This window comes from Puma concolor, chromosome D3 (assembly GCF_028749965.1).
Source record: "Puma concolor isolate L17-30 chromosome D3, mPumCon1.1.hap2, whole genome shotgun sequence".
NCBI lineage: Eukaryota > Metazoa > Chordata > Mammalia > Carnivora > Felidae > Puma > Puma concolor.
In genome coordinates, this window is record NC_141678.1 from 28,173,138 (window position 1) to 28,189,886 (window position 16,749).

General features: G+C 53.0%; 2 protein-coding genes across 2 annotated transcripts in view; one reads left to right on the forward strand and one right to left on the reverse strand.

Moving 5' to 3' along the window:
* The first annotated feature begins 502 nt into the window (after nucleotides 1-502).
* On the forward strand, nucleotides 503-2,017 carry CLDN5 (claudin 5). The gene has a single exon (XM_025933402.2). The coding sequence runs from the start codon at nucleotides 700-702 to the stop codon at nucleotides 1,354-1,356; it is 657 nt and encodes a 218-aa protein (XP_025789187.1). The 5' UTR covers nucleotides 503-699; the 3' UTR covers nucleotides 1,357-2,017.
* A 2,607-nt stretch (nucleotides 2,018-4,624) lies between these two features.
* Nucleotides 4,625-16,749, reverse strand: part of CDC45 (cell division cycle 45) — a 33,800-nt gene continuing 21,675 nt past the window's right edge. Inside the window, exons 14-19 of the mRNA XM_086682264.1 lie at nucleotides 13,385-13,523; nucleotides 13,218-13,301; nucleotides 11,256-11,374; nucleotides 8,641-8,717; nucleotides 6,353-6,419; nucleotides 4,625-4,753 (exon numbers count right to left, since the gene is read on the reverse strand). Of these exons, the coding sequence (XP_086538390.1) occupies nucleotides 6,355-6,419; nucleotides 8,641-8,717; nucleotides 11,256-11,374; nucleotides 13,218-13,301; nucleotides 13,385-13,523 (484 nt within the window). The 3' untranslated portion in view covers nucleotides 4,625-4,753; nucleotides 6,353-6,354. The remainder of the gene's footprint in view (nucleotides 4,754-6,352; nucleotides 6,420-8,640; nucleotides 8,718-11,255; nucleotides 11,375-13,217; nucleotides 13,302-13,384; nucleotides 13,524-16,749) is intronic.

The following is a 16,749-nucleotide window of genomic DNA, read 5'->3' on the forward strand; positions in this document are numbered from 1 at the left end:
AAGGTGCAGAGAAGGGACTGGGGATGCGACTGGACTCCAGGGCGAGATTCCTGGAGTAATAGGCGGAGCTGTCGGTGGACAAGAGTCTGCAACGCAAGCCTCTGCAAGGCGATGATGGTGAGGGGTACAGTGGAGCTGGCTTGGGTGGTAGAGACCTCCCAAGGGCTCATTCCTGGATGTAGCCGGAGAAGTTGGTGCAGTCATACAGCTCCCTGAAATGGAGAGGCTGGGACACAGGGAGTGGGGGCCCGCAGAGCGCGCGCCCAGCTACCCCAGGTCAGTCCGGAGCCAGCTCTGGACAAGAGCCGGGCGGCGGCCGGGAGAGGAGTGGTCCCCGCGCCCTCCGCTACCCCCTAGGCAGTTGTTTCCCTAACTCCGGATGCCGGGGGTGGCTGTGATTGGTTGAGGGTCGACGGCCGGTGCACGGATTGGCTACTCGCGGACCAGAGGCTGGATCCGCAGCGCAGGGTCCGCCCCCGAACCTTCAAATGGGAAGCCCCCCTAGGAGGCGCCCGCAGGTCTGAGGCGGTGGAGCAGACTTGCTGGAGCGGCGGACGGGAGGCGGTGAGCCGGCAGTGAGCCGGGCGCAGAGGCACCAGGGCCCTCTCAGGCTACAAAGCCGCTCCACCGAGGCACCGCCGCGCTCTCCCGGAGGCCCGGAGGCCCGGGGGCCGTCGGGCGCCCATCTCGCCTTCAGCCATGGGGTCGGCCGCGCTGGAGATCCTCGGCCTGGTGCTGTGCCTGGTGGGCTGGGTGGGCCTGATCCTGGCGTGCGGGCTTCCCATGTGGCAGGTGACTGCCTTCCTGGACCACAACATCGTGACGGCGCAGACCACCTGGAAGGGGCTGTGGATGTCGTGCGTGGTGCAGAGCACCGGGCACATGCAATGCAAGGTGTACGATTCGGTGCTGGCGCTGAGCACCGAGGTGCAGGCGGCGCGGGCGCTCACCGTGGGCGCCGTGTTGCTGGCGCTCGTCGCGCTTTTCGTGACCCTGGCGGGCGCGCAGTGCACTACCTGCGTGGCCCCAGGCCCGGCCAAAGCGCGCGTGGCCCTCACAGGCGGCGCCCTCTACGCGCTCTGCGGGCTGCTGGCGCTGGTTCCGCTCTGCTGGTTCGCCAATATCGTGGTCCGTGAGTTCTACGACCCGACCGTGCCCATGTCGCAGAAGTACGAACTGGGCGCGGCGCTGTACATTGGCTGGGCCGCTTCGGCGCTGCTCATGTGCGGCGGCGGCCTCGTGTGCTGCGGCGCCTGGGTCTGCGCTGGCCGCCCCGACTTCAGCTTCCCGGTCAAGTACTCCGCTCCGCGGCGGCCCACGGCCAGCGGCGACTATGACAAGAAGAACTACGTCTGAGGGCGCTGGACTCGGCGGGGCCCCTCACCCCGGCCACTCCCGCAAGCGGGACGACTGGCCAGGGGCGTCGTGCATGGACCGCAGCCTATGCTAGGTGGTGCGGCGCACAGTCTCCGCGGAATGGCCGGTTCTGCCCCTGGACGCGGCGCACCGGCCGACTGAGACCTTTCACGCGCCCGCAGCCCGTTCTCTTCTACGGCCACTAGCCGGGCCCTGCCCGGAACAAGAGCCACGCACTTGGAAGGACTTGCTCGGTTTCTTTTTCGGTGCGCAGAACTTGCTCCGATGTGAGTGGGGCGCGGGGTTCCTTAGGCTGAATGGACAATGGACCGAAATGCCGCTTTCCTCCCCAACCCTCAGGGTCTTGGATGCCGCCATCCTCCCCAGCGGCTCCTGCTGATTCCAGCCAGGCAGACGGAAAGCCCAGGGACCCCAGCCTGGACTGCCGGAGGGCTGTATACAACCGACCTTTACCCCAAGATCGGGGCCTGAGCCCAGGGGGCCTTGAAAGACTTGGCCTGGACCTCCCTGCCTCACCCCGGCAGCTCCCCAGGAGAGGATTATGGGCACTAGATCCTGCGTGGGGAGCTAGGGCCCTGCCCTCCTTTGCAGCTTGTGGGGGAGGGTAAGAATTTGCTTAGTAAATGGTTTGAATACCCTCCCACCTGTGTCCTGTCCTCTGTCCAGTCACTGCAAGTGCCCAGCAGCACCCCTCATCCACTCACCCACCCGCCAACTCCTCCCTGAAAGGCTTTTTTGGAGACCTCCCAGGGCTGTCCCTGGACCCAGAAGATGTATGGCCTTATCCCTGGTCCTCCCTGCCACTCAACCACCTTCCCACTGGGTGGGAAAAATAGCTACAGCTCATAGCAACCCAGGAAGGTGAGATCTGTAGTTAGAAGAGCCTGGGGCAGGAGGGTGATGCAGACCCCAGAAGAGGATGCAGGTTGGAAATTACTCCCCCCATCCCAGGTCCCCCAGCCACCAGCCAGTGTGGCATTTTCAGATGCAGGAAGTGCTGAGGGTGGGCTGCCAGGTTGCTGGCTTTGAGGAGAGGCCTGGCTCCATGCACCACAGGTTGGGTGTTTTCCACCAGCGCTCGCCTATCTGTGGATCACAGCAAATGACCAGACATCTGTAAAACACTGACTGGGACCTTTCAGTCAACAGTGCAGCAGGAACGGGCAACTCCAGGATGTGTGCTTGGCTCCAGCAGAGCTAGCTGTAGGTCCACAAGCACGTTGCTATGGGGAGGAGGCACTTGTGCAGGTTGAGAGAGTACCCGGGCCAGGCTCCAGACCCTTGTCCTGGCTCTTCTGCCAGTCTCAGCACAGACTCTGCAGGGCCCATACTCATGTAGCTGGCCTGGCAGCCAGCCCAGAGTTGTACTGACCATTAGCACCTCTGTGCCAGCCCCTGCCAGGAGCACCCTGTGTAACCTTCCTCCTGTGAGTGGGACCCCTGGGAGCCAGTACTCGCCTGGGCCAGGAAGCCAGGGGTTGGGGGGGGGGGGGTCACAGGAGAACAGAGCACACCAGAGTTATCTATTGCAGTCACTGAGAGCTCCTTGCTTCCAGCCCCATTCTAGGTGCTTGGAATGAAAGCAGTTTTACTTCTGCCAAAGGCCAGGGCAAAAGACAGCTGTGGATGGGGGGAGGGAGGGGTCTGTAGGGAGGAGCTCCAAGCCCAGGCAGCAGAAAGGCTTGGCATCTGCCCCCAACCCTGGCCTTGGGGACCCTGTCCAGAAATGCTTGGGCCAAATCCAGTGGCAAGCAGTCTCCCAAGCCTGGCCAGACTCCCCACTGTAGGGAAGAACCCAAGAATATGGGCTCAGGACAGCTGCGACGAACACTGCTCTGAATCCCAGGGTTTGCAGCAGAGCCAGTGAGTTGAACTATTGGGTGGCCTGAGCTCCTTGCAATGGGATGAGCTGCAGCGAGATGGGTCCCATAGCATAGAGGTCCTCAGTAGCCCCCCCGGGCCTGTGTAGCCAGGACCACAGAACAACCCTCAAATGCAAGAGTGTGTGAATCTGGGGCCTTGGCTCTTGGTGGGGCTGCTGAAACAAAGGTCCTTAACTCCTGGGGCCAGCCACACTGGTGTTTGGCCAGGAGTGCAGGCCCAAGGCTACATCCCACACAAGCCTAGAGCTTTCTGACTCCTTTGGGACCCAGGCATCAGCACAGTCCCAATGATGTGAATGGCCAAGGTGGGCAGCTTGAGGGCCCTGAGGAGTTAGGCTGCTGCTGCCTGACTCATGCCAGGCCAGCCAGGAGCACATTCCATTTACTAGAGGTCAGGCAGGAGGAGCCAGCCTCCAATGCGGCCAACCTTTCCAAAGGTTATGCCCCTTTCCAAAGTTCACCCTTAGACCTGGCCACCCATGTCCTCAGTTCCAGGCCACTGGGGCTTTCCACCAACTTAAAGCCTACCTAAACCACTCTGCTTCCTCCTGCCCAGGGCCCCAGGCACCACACCCAGGTGGCTGTGTCACTCTAGCCTGCTTCCTTGGCACCCTCACTCCAGGCAGAACAGCCAGATAGCCTCAGACACTTATGTCAACAGCTCTCTCTTACCTAAAGGGCAGGAATGGCATCCTCCTTGCCTCCAGATTCCCTCAACCCTTGCCAGGGCTCTGGGGACATCTGGGAGAGTGGGACCACCAACTGATGACACAGCTCCTGACTGAGAACTCTTGCTGTTCTGAAGACTCTGAAAGTTGCCAAGGTCCTGTCCTGCTCGAACCTTCTGTGACCCGGATGCCAGTTAAGCCATCTCCGTCCAGGGCCCCTTAGCCAGCCACACCCTCCCCAGGTGAGGACTGTGCCCTTGCTATCTGCTTGACTCTCCCAGCAGCCTGGGGGTGCTGTGTGTCTATGGGGGTGCCAGGACAGGAGGTGCTGGAGGGTAAGATGGCTGTGGGAGGGTGGGCCTGGCAGGGGGACACGGTCAAGAAGGTGGGCTTGAGATGTTGCCAAGGCCAAGTGGACAGGAAGAAGTGATGGGAGAGCAGAGTGAGGTCCTGGCTGGCATCACTGGGCAGTGGTCAGCGCAGGAAGTATGTAGAGGCCCAGGTGCTGAGGCACCCGACATCCACCACCCCCTGCTTTCCAGGGAGCCTGTAGGCTACCGCCCCCCCACATGCTGTTTACTGCTGGGCCTTGAGGTTACCCAGGACACAGGAAAAGGCTCCTCCACATCCACAGAAGGCTCAAGACAAAAACAAGTGCTGTCCCTATGACCAGAGCCAAGACTGAGGCACCAAAGCTAAAACAAACATTTTATTCCATTAAAAACCCACTGTGGGTGTCTAAAACCATGTCCATAACTTATAGTCTAAATAAAACCCAGTTAATATAAATTAGGAGAAGGAGGACACATCAGAAGAAATCAAACTCTAGAAAAGAAAAAAAAAAAGTAAATTTCAAACAATTCTAATGTCTTTCCAAATTAAGCAAACTGCTCAGGCCTTGCCTCTGACATGCTGGGCTTGCTTCTGAGTAGCCTCCACCACTCACACAGGTGAGGAGTGGTGACCATGGGTGGAGGGCCGCCCCAGAACTGAAGTGCCCACTGGCCAGGTCCAGGCTGTCATTTGCTTGAGAACCTCCAAGGCCTCATGGCCCTCCACCACTATATCGCCCTGCAGACCCTGCCAGTGCCCTGTCCAGTCTCAGCCCCGTGGTACCTTCACAAGGTTTCTCCCCTGGCCTGGAACGTCTCCCCATACTGTCCCCCCACCCACCTTCCTGGCTGGCTCACTGTGCACACTGTCATGGTGGCAGGGCACACAGCAGCACTGGCATCATCACTGAGCAGGCCGCAGGGGAGGAGTATGCTTCAAATACCAGCCCCCCACCCAAAAGCCCCCACTTGTAGCCTTTGATTTGGGTCATAAACTTATACCCTGCCCCCATCTGAAGGCTCAGTGCTCATTGTCCAAGGGGTGTTAGCCCCACTTCAGATGAGGAACCCGTCATAGCCTGGTGAGGTACCCAACAGACCTTGCTGAAGACCCGAAGGGTCTGAGTCCAAAGTTCCTCCCCAACACGAGCCCCTTTATACCCTAGCCTACTCTGAAAGAGGGACTGTGGGGTCCCTGAGACCCCCTATATCATTCTCAGCAGAGCCCACTGGGGCCCTGACAGGGGAAAGGCACCTCCACAGTTTCCAACTCACTATGGATGGTGGGGGAGCGGGAAGACCCTGGGCCAGAACAAGGGCACCCCTACCTCAGAGTCTTGACAAGGCCTGTCTACCACAGCAGTGGCTCCAGCCCAGGGCTCAAGGAGATGCAGGGCTGGGTGTGAGCATCCACTGTGTGGGGGGCCCTTCAAGAGAGATGGCATGAGTGGCACTGGAAAGAGCCCCAGCTGGTGAGCATCACTGTGGACTGCCAGTGACAGCCTCATGCTGGTGCAGGCCCACAGAGATGACATTTTATAGTTATTGATGAGTGGCTGCCAACAGCTTTGTTTTCTCCTAAGTCAGATGCACAAGAGCCCAGATAGGAGCCTCTGTGGGCTCTTGCCCAGAGCCTGATACAATGCTGCAAAAAGCAGCAAAGCTCCAGGTGTCCCTCCCCTGCCCCCCTCGCCCACAGGGGTCACCCTCTTTCCCGGCAGTGCCAGGAGGCCTGTATTTCATTCACTGATGCCCAGCCCATAGTGTGGTCAGGAGAGGGTAAATGCCAGCTCTTGCTGAAGGAGTCCCAGGAAGCTTAATGAAATTAGCTCTTTCAAAAATGCCCCGTTGTGGCACTGCCGCCAGCCCAGGGACATCCTTGGGAAAAATGTGTTGGTCCCAAATCTTAGAACACTGCTTGGGTCTGAAACCCAAGTAGAAAAGCCTGGCTTGAGGAGGAAAAACTCAAAGCAGGGAATGAGGGGCCCTCTTTACACTTCAACAAGGCTGGCTTTGTGGCAGGGCCACCCCCAGCCTCTTCTGGGGAGCCCCCCTGAACTCTCCAGCACCCCACCCCTCCCCCACATCTCACCATCAGGACAGGAGAGAAACAAGTGCATCCAGAAACTTGCTCCGATCCTCTGCTTTCAGTTCAATTACTGAAGTAATGAAAGAAAAACACTTCGTGAGGTGGAGGAGTAGGGCTGAGGGTGAGGGAGCAGTAGGAAAAACAAGTCAGGGTGTTTGAACTCCTTCTTCCGAGTCATCCAAGATGGGAACCACCCTCCAGCACATTTCAAAATGTACTCAGCTCCTTGAGGCCTGGAAAATTTTGAACTCAGAGGTTGTACTTCACTGTCTGTATTTAATCCTCAGAAACTGCTGGCTGCCCTGTTAGTGAGGTTAGCTGGGCTTATAGTCTATGGGGAGGACCCTCTGGGCAGCTAGGAGATTGGCAGTGACAGCCAGTAAGGGAGACATGGGATGTGACAGTTTAGAAAAGATCTAGGCAGAGACAGGCCTTCCCATCCTGCTGGACACAGAGCCCTGCCCCATCATGGGTTGCAGGAGGCCCTGAGTCTTGCTCTGGCCAGTCTCTCGGCTTCAGTGCTCTCCTCTGCACAAGGGGGACACGATGTGAACTGCCTCCATTTCTGGGGGGCCATCAGACTCAGACAAGCACATGGACCCTCATCAAACAGGGCAAAACTGGACCAGCCTGGTCCTGTGAGCCATCTGGAACCCCAGGCCCAGTGTACCCAGGTGGGTGCTGGCCTGGCTCCCTCTGCCGTGTCCCTCCTCACTGCTCTCCACCCATGGGGGAAGCCGAGTAACTCCCAGCCCGCAAATCTTCTGTGAGAAGCTGGGACATCTTGCAGGCCAGCCAGCACCAACATCTCCCGCATTGGTGTGTGCTGCTGCTGGGGTTGAACCCACCCAACATAGAGCCACAGCCCAAGTGGGCCCAGCATGAAAGAGCTGGCTTTAGATGACTGAGGCAGCTGGGATAAACACTGGGTCACTGATGGTAGGAACTCATTGTAACAAATCAGCTGATGGTGATGAAAGACACTGTCCTTTCTCACAGATGGGGGTTATGGGCTGAAGTATATTCTCCCCAAGTTCTTGAGTAGAAGGCCTAGCCACCAGCGCCTCAGACAGCACGTGCTTTATTTGGAGAGGGGGCTCTTGAAGGTGTTTAGGTTCAATGAGGTCATATGGGGGAGCCCTAATCCAGTCTCACTGGGGCCCTTATAAGGAGACAGAGGGACGCAGAGGGACGACTGTGTGAGGACAAAGCCAGAAGACGGCCATCTGCAAACCAAGGAAAGAGGCCTCAAAAGAAAACGATCCTGTGTACACTTTGATCTTGGACTTCAGCCCCTAGAACGGTGAGAAAAGTACTTCTGTTGTTTAAACTTCCTAGTCTACGTATGATGTTATGGCAGCCCGAGCACACTAATACAAAGGGTGAGGGGTCACCATGTCTGTTTTACTTAAAAATCTGTCAGTGAGTCGGGGCGCCTGGGTGGCGCAGTCGGTTGAGCGTCCGACTTCAGCCAGGTCACGATCTCGCGGTCCGTGAGTTCGAGCCCCGCGTCGGGCTCTGGGCTGATGGCTCAGAGCCTGGAGCCTGTTTCCGATTCTGTGTCTCCCTCTCTCTCTGCCCCTCCCCTGTTCATGCTCTGTCTCTCTCTGTCCCAAAAAATAAATAAATGTTGAAAAAAATAAAAATAAAAAAAAATAAAAAATAAAAATCTGTCAGTGAGAATAAAAAGTAAATATGGCTAAATGTCAACCATGTTCCACGCTGGCCTATGGAGAAAACTGTGGGGTGTTGTGGGGGGCACTGGCCAGCTTGCAAAGCCACCCCCTGGACTGGGCTCTTCCATTCTCTGGGTTCATGCAACATAAGGGTGGGGCCAGTACCTGGGCTGTCACAGGACTACGTGGGACCCTTCATGATAACACAGATAAGAGCTGCTGGCCTGCAGTGGTGGCCAGCATAGCCTTAGAGGCAGTGCTCTTGGGTTGCCATAAGCCCTGTTTCCATACCCACAGAAGAGGCAGGTGACCCTGATGGGTGAGGCTGGCCCAGGAGGCTCTAGAGGCCAGTCCTCGGGACTCCTTTGTGAAGTGGTCTCAAGGGCTGGACTGTAAGGCCGAAGCCAGGCTTATGGCTCTATGGGCAATACCCGTTCTCTCTCTGCCCTGGGAGCCCACCAGAGGCAGGGGCATCCTAGAGCTCCCTGAGCCACCTGGTCTGGGGCTGGCTCCAAAAAAATGAGGGCTGCTTGCAAGGTATTTCTAGCGATGCCAGCTTCCCTAGTTCAAGGCCAGCGCTGACCCTGAAAGGGCCCCAGTACAGCAAACTCTTACCTGAGAGGTCAAAATGGTTGTGCAGCGTCCGAGAATTGGTGCCCTCTGCTGCCTTCTCAAATGCCCGCCCAAAAAAGCTGCAGACATATAAAAGGTCTGTTGGGAACCCATCCACTGTAATGGACCTTCCTAAGTCCCCAGAACAGACATTAGACTTGGCCCAGACTCCTCCCTGGCCGCCGGTTCTACCTGTTGGCACTCATACTCCTTCCTGGGCCACTGTCCTCTGAGGTCTCACCCACACTCACTAGATAGTCACCTTCTCTTGCTGCTGTTCAGCATCCAGCTGGACCCTGTTCAGCCCTCAGGGCATGAGTGTCCCTGGGCACCTCCCAGGGTATGCCCTGACTGTAGCCTCTCTCGTGCCTGCCACCGTGCCGGCAGCTGGGACAGAAGCAGAGGCTCAATGGGAGGCATGCTGGGATGGGAGTCTCGGCCAAGGCTGGGTCACACACAGGGTGGAGATGGGAGGAACCTGCAGGGCCGGGCTACAGTGTGCGGCCACAACTCAGGGGCGCAGGAGCATCAAGGGTGCAGGTGTGCGGCAGGGAGGCACACCCAACCCCTGGGGGCTCAGGGTTGCTGCAGGTAGTAAGGGCTGGCAGTGGAGGGAGAGCATCACGGGGAAGGGACTCGGGCTGGTCACAGTCAAGGAGAACAGGAAGAGGAGGGGCGAGTGCTTCAAACCTCTGTGGCAACTCTCACTTGAGACTGCATACCAGCCAGAGTGAACCACTAACCACAGTCACATACAGCAACAGATTGATGACTGGAGTGAGGACGCAGGCAGCTGTGGTGGCCTGTGGGGGAAGGGCTTGCTGGCTGTCTTGGGAACACAGCCCAGGAGCCCCTGGCCAGCTCCACCCCATATGACTGAATCCAAGACCCATGGCATAGCTTTGGAAAGCAGCCCAGCAACATGGAAGCATTTGTCTTAAAAAAGTCCATTGTCTCTCCCAACTTGCTATCTAAATGGCCTTTGCAGACACAGAAGGAGGTCAAAGCTCACAAACCAAAGCTAGGATTGATCCAGATCCAAGACCAGCGTCTTCCACAGCAGAGGCCAATAAGAGCTAACTGGGAAAACTGAGGAGCACAAGACACTAGTGGTCCTTGGTCCCCAAGCTGCCCCACTTGGGGGCTAGGTGTCTTGCTGCCAGCTGTCACTCAGTATCTGACCAAGGTCACCTCTTGGGATGTGTTGGGGAGCACTGAGACTCTGCCAGAGAGGCAAAGGATGGTCACACATAGCCCCTGGGATTAGTCACAGGGCTCTCTGGCCATGCAGAGCATGAAGGGGGCAGCAGGGAGAACTGGGGAGCCCCTCAAGGCCCTGCCTGTTGGCCAATACAATGTCTGGATGGAGTGGGCAGGAGAAAACCTGACCTTGCTGCAGGAGGAGAATGAGAACCCAGCCCAACAGATGCAGGGAAGACGTTTAGAAGACGGTGGGAGAAGCTTCTCAAAAGCACAAGAAGATGAACCTATGCATTCACAAACCCACTGGTACAATGTCCACAATAACAAAAAGTTAAAAACAGCCTGAATATCCAATAGAAGATGACAGGTAAACTGTCACCTTCATTTAACAGGTTTCCTACTGCTAGAAGTCACTTTTGAAAAAATGTGCATAAAGGGCTGATACTCGGTGAGAAAACAAAATGCAGAAGTACACCACTGACGAAAGTCCAAAACGTTTCCTAGACACTAAATAAAGAAAAGGTTGAGGGAGGACAGGGAGCCACCACCCCAGTCTGGGTGACTACAGCAGTTCTGCAGGCTTCTGCCAGCATGCGGGAGGTGGGGGGTGGGGGGGGATGGGGGGGTGCTGGTGGTGGTGTGCTGGATTCTCCACCTGCTGCCCAAACCATGGGGGTGCAAGTGAGCTCAACTTTGGAATGGCAACTCTGTGCTGGCAGGCAGCAGCCTGGGTGTGCACGCCCCTGCACACACTCTAGTGAATGATCTTTGGTATTTCAGCTCTTACAACTAAACTTTTAAATGTTTGGCAAATGCCTGAAGTGGGGATTTAGTGAATAGTGACTCTGACTCACTGGGGTGGGGGAAGGGATGGGAGACACTGCCTGGATCTCCTCAAAGGTTAATGTGAGGCCCCAACAAGATGGTGATCACTCATGAAGGCTTTGAAGGCATTGTACAGAGTTGGTCTCAAGGATCCTTACAGGTGAAGCCTAATTTCTGGGGTGGCTGACCTGAAACCCCTCAGATTTTCAGTATAAACCATTTGTACCTCAGAAGAGGGTTCTGGCCCAGGAAGGGCTGGGGTTCCTGCCCAAGGCCACACAGAGCCAGGATACCTTATCACACCTCGCTGTAGGTGTGGAGTCCATTCTGGATCCTGGAAGAGCCAGACACTCTTGTCTGGGAGGCCTTGAACAAACTAAAAGAATTCAAAAGTCCAGTCAAGGGGTAAGGCAGAGGCTCAGTGGCTAACCTGCAGCCCACATATTTAAACCCTCACAGTCCCACCACATTGTGGAAAAGGCTATCCTTGGTGTGGCGTTGAGGGCAAAGATCACCCAACTCAGCAGAACCCATGGGCCAATAACACCCCTTGAGATCCCAACTCCCAGGAGATGCAGAACCCGGCTCACTTCTTCCTGTCTGAGCTGTCCGTCTCTGGGGGGATGCCCACCACAGTCACAGTGCCCTGCTCCACACTCAGGGGTGCGGCCATCACCAAAGGCAGCAGCTTGCAGCGCCGGTTCTTTGTCTGCGGAGGTAAATTGCACCCTTAGTCACAGCCCCATAGGGCAAGCACACCACTCCATGCCTAGAAGCTCTAACAGGGCCAGCCACCCACTCTCCAAAAACCTCCAGGGGCTTTCTCTCACTACAGATGCTCAAGTCCCCATGCAGCTGCCCCCCACGCTGTGACACCCTATTCCTAGCCTCCTTCTGTGCCAGTGTCCCTTGGTTGTTCCCTCCCTCACCTCCTTTAGGTCCTGAAGCAGTTGTCACCTTCTCCAGGAGGACCCCCCCAACCAACCCCCCTCCGTCATCCTGCTTCAGCTTCTCCATGGCGTGCCACCATCTGACACCATACATAATCTTTCGTCATCTGTCCCCTTGCCAGCATGCATCCGCCTTCAACATGGAGACTCATGTGTTTCCTTCACTGCTGTACCCATTGCACCCATACCCTATAAAAGAGGTGACCAACTATCCTGATTTGTCCAGGACTGAAGGGTATCCAAGGGTCATTGGTCACCCTATGATATCAGAGCCTGGCTGGTGGTGACTGCTTAAGGAATATTTGATAAATGATGGGTCCTGTGGGGCGCCTGGGTGGCGCAGTCGGTTAAGCGTCCGACTTCAGCCAGGTCACGATCTCGCGGTCCGTGAGTTCGAGCCCTGCGTCGGGCTCTGGGCTGATGGCTCAGAGCCTGGAGCCTGTTTCCGATTCTGTGTCTCCCTCTCTCTCTGCCCCTCCCCCGTTCATGCTCTGTCTCTCTCTGTCCCAAAAATAAATAAACGTTGAAAAAAAATTAAAAAAAAAAAAAATGATGGGTCCTGTGAAGCGGATATTCATTCACCCTTTTTACAGATGAGGAAACTGAGGCCAGAGATCAAATAATTGACCTCACATCACACAACTGGTAAACAAGGAGGCTGAGATTTAAAAGAAGCCTAGACAGGGGCATCAGCGTGGCTCAGTTGGTTAAGCGTCCAACTTCGGCTCAGGTCATGATCTCGTGGTACAGAAGTCTGAGCCCCATGTCAGGCTCTGTACGGACAACTCAGAGCCTGGAGACTGCTTCAGATTCTGTGTCTCCCTCTCTCTCTCTCTCTGCCCTGCCCCCACTCACACTCTGTCTCTCTCGAAAATAAATAAACACTAAAAAAATAATAATAAAAGAAGCTTAGACAACTTTAGAGCTCATGTTTTGTCCCTAGTCCAACTTTTGTCATTATTTGACTGTCTTCACATAATACTCAGATAATCATTTTATAGGTCAGTTCAGTGGTATGAGATAATGTCAACATCCTATTAAACATTTTGTTTAGAGTAGCCCCCAGTGTAAACTGTCATACAGGAAGCAGAGTAAGACTTTGATTGTTGACATGTGTGGGATCATCCCTTTTGTGATCATACCCAGGGGGTGTGTTAGCCTGATCTTAGCTGGGTAGGGGTGGGTGTCCCAGGCCAAGGCAAAGAAGGCTGTTAGGCCATACAAAAGATGGAACCACACATGGAAAAGGGAAAGCCAGCCCAGAAAACAAAGTTTTGCTAGGAAGCAAGTCTGTGCTACAACCAACTTCATCTCTCTCTGGTCTGCCACAGCTGAACATAAGCCGTAGCCTCACATTCTCCATGAGGTCCCTTCCTACTTGTCCAAGAGACCAGGATGGCCAAGTAACAAAATCAGAGCTTCTAGGAACTAGAAGATTCCGAAGGGTCAGCTGAGGAAAACACAGCTCAGAAAAAGTGAGCGTTTTCCTCAGACCCCACAGCTGGTGCACGGCCACCAGTACCTCAAGGCCAGCCTCTAACGCCTAGTCCAAGTTCTGCTCTGGGCATCTACCTTCTGGCACCCACCCACCCAGTTCCTCACCGAACACACAAAGGACTTCAGCAGGTGTCTGCTGAGCAGGCTCAGGGATGCTGGCTTGGAAAATAGCACAATGTCCGGAGTGCCCTGCAGGGGAAGGACACAGAGACAGTCAGACGGGGCTGCTGGCAGGCGTGGCCTGGTGCTCAGCTGTCCACAGGAAGCCTGACCTCCATGAGGGAGCAGTAGAGGAAGGGCCCCTGGGAGATGACAAGGTTGGTGCAGAGGCAGCTGGCGATGGTCTGCTGCGTGGCTCGCAGCTGCTTCTTGGCGAGTTCCAGGCCATGGTAGAGTTTGTCCAGGTTACTCCTGTAACACGGCAGACACACAGCTTCAGCATAGAGTCACAAACAGAGCACTTGGCTCCTGGGAGGGTATATGGGGATGAGAGTTTCTTTCTTTCCCTCCTGAGTTCCCTTTCATATGAAAGGAAGGAATAAAACATACATAAACCCAGTGACAAACATGAGATGTGGGAGGGGCATCAGAAGACAGGAAACTGAAAGCCAACAGAGTGAAGACACTGTCCAGCAGGACCTGGAAGGTGTCCAGAGGGCTCTGACAGAGGGGCCAGGGCAAGGTCCAAGAGGAGGATCAGGGACACCTCACCTGACGGATGGATTATTACCCTTCCCCCCACGAAAGGAGGGTTCTCCTCTAAATACATTAAAATGAACTCTGTGGAGAAGTGCACCAAGAAGTTAAAGGTCTCAAAGTGTCATATTGGCTCTCGACCTGCCAAGATGAAGCAATGCCTTCTAGCCTGTATGCTATACCCAAAGACCCAGTGCCTCACCAGGTTTCCACAGCTCCCCCTCTTGATCATGAGGACCACCAGGTATTTGAGAAATGCCTATGCCCAGAAAAAGTGACCCTAGATGAAACAGAGATAATTTGGAGAACAAAAGAAAACTTGAAATGAATTCTAATTAAAATCTTCAAAGGAATTTGGGCAACTAAGATATTTGTAAACCAGTAACAGGATGCCATGAAAAAGGAACAATCAGAAACTCAAAGTGTTTGTGGAAAGTAAAGTGATTGCAAAAAAATAAAAAATTCACTCAAAGGATAAAGTCAAGAAGCTTCCTTAACACCAAGAATAAGACAAACATGGAAAACATAAGGCAAAAATCAGACAGAGCATTATTCCAGGAAAGAAAGAATAAAAAAAAACACATATGTATGTTTGAGAGGAGTAATAAATGGTACAAAAGAATTCCCAAGCTGAAAAATCTGGGGCTTTGGATCAAAAGGGCTCGCCTGAGAACCCAGTACAATCCATGAGGCAAGATCTACCCAAGACACATCACTATGAAATCACAAAACACTGAAAATAAAAGAAAAAATCCTGCAAGCTTTTTTAGGTGGGGTATGAGGCATTGATAAAGAAACAAGAACTAAGATAGCTCAGACCTCAATTAGCACCACTGGCTGCTAGAAGACAGGGGAGCAATAAAATCCACATTTAACAGGAAATTACCTTCAACCTTGAATTGTATACAAGCTATACCAGGGACCAGGTGAGGGTGGAATAAAGATATTGTCAGATGTGCAAGAACTCAGAACATTTACCTCCTATGTGCTCTTTCTTTAAAGAAAGAGAAGTATGCTCTAAAAAAATGAAAGGCTGAAAAAACCAAAGACAAAGACCCTAAGAAACACTGGCTCCAACCCAGGGCAGAGTCAGTGCCTGGGATTGGCACAGTCAGTGCCAAACATCAGTGGTGGCAGCGAACAGCAGGCCTAGAGAGCTGCAGGTCCAGGCTGGTGTCAGAAGGCAGAACCCCAGGCTCTCCTAGACAAAAGGGACTCAAGGAATAGCTCCTGGAAGTAGAGCTGGGGAAAAAACTGGATATTATAAAGAAGGCAATTAAGAGTTCCAGGAAAAACAAAGAGCAGCATCAGAAAGTAACATAATCACTGCACACGAGTGATTCTGGAACATTGATTTTCATCTTTTAGAATCAAATCTATAGTCAAGGATGAGATGACTTGCATTCTATTCTCTAACCAAGTGTTATTAACCCTAAAAATATAAAAGCATAGATTTCACAAAGTAGAAGGTATAGGGAAGAGAAAAGTAAGAATGCTAATATCTTTTTCTTACAAAGTAGGGAGAAAAGAGACAATGGTGATAGAACAAGATGCAAGTATGTTACAGTTACAAAGGAGCTAAAAACAGTGGCACAGGAAGGGAAAGGAGCACAAAAGAGGAATAAATATTCTGTCATAGCAGGAAGTCAGTAAACAATGTCTAAAACTGCTCCATCAACTCTGGGATGAGGGCATCAACAGTTGATACTATAGTTTTGGGATTTCCTTATATTTCTAGATAAAAATAGAGCAACCACATTGTAAAACCAAAAATCTAGGACTCTCATGACAAGGGAATAAGGGAACACTGTAGACCCCAAAATATAAGCAGGGGGAATAGACCACCAACTGGCCATAAGACTGGTGTATCTTTGGGAGTTAGTGTGGGAGGGAGCAGAGAAGCAGCAAGAGCTAAGAATGTTTAAAAACACCAGGCAACTGGGGCACAGTGGTTCAAAGTGAGAGTTTTACCCTGTCCAATAGCAGGTGAGTGCAGGAGCTGTGATAAAGTGCAAGGGGACATGGTAAAGACTAGGGGGCCGTAGCAGTCTAGCTCTGACCAGCCAGAGCTCCTTTCCACTCTGGGTCCCTCACTGAGGAGAAACTGCCAAGATGGAATCAAAATTGAGTAAGACAGAGACAATATGAAAAAGGAAAAAGAAGATACAGATAAAAATGTACCTGGGATTGTAGTGGAGGTTCTAGCAGTTGGAAAGGAAGAAGTAAAACCATCTCTATTTGCAGATAACATAATCTTGTATACAGGAAATCCTAAGAAATAACTAAAACCTATTACAACTAAAAACAAACAAACAAAAAAACTATTAGAGCTAATATATAAGTTCAATACTGTTGCAAGACACAAGATAAATATACAAAAAGCAACTGTATTTCTATGCAATAGCAATCAGTAAACAAAAATAAAATTAAGAAAACAAGTCCATTTACCATAATGTCAAAAAGAATAAAATATTTAGGAATAAATTTAACAGGGGCAACCTGGGTGGCTCAGTCGGTTAAGCATCCAACGCTTGATCTCAGCTCAGGTGATGATCTCAAGGTTCGTGAGATCGAGCCCCAAGTTAGGCTCTGTGCTGATGGTGTGGAGCCTGCTTGGGATTCTCTCTCTCCCTCTCTCTTGTCCCTCCCCTGCTTGTGAATGTGCTCTCAAAATAAATAAACATTTAAAAAAAAGAATAAATTTAACAAAAGAAGTACAAAAAGAATTTATTCTCTGAAAAATACAAAACGTTCTTGAAAAAAATTAAAGAGGATCTGAGTTAATGGGAAAACATCCCATGTTCATGGACTGGAAGACTTCCTATTGTTGAGACAACAATACTCCCCAAATTTATCTATAGGTTCAAAGCAATATGACTTCTTTGCAGTATCTGACAAGCTGATCCTAAAACTCATATGGAACTTCAAGGAACACAGAATA

Coding starts and splice junctions, on each gene's coding strand:
- CLDN5 (XM_025933402.2), top strand. CDS start 700: ATGGGGTCGGCCGCGCTGGAGATCCTCGGCCTGGTGCTGTGCCTGGTG.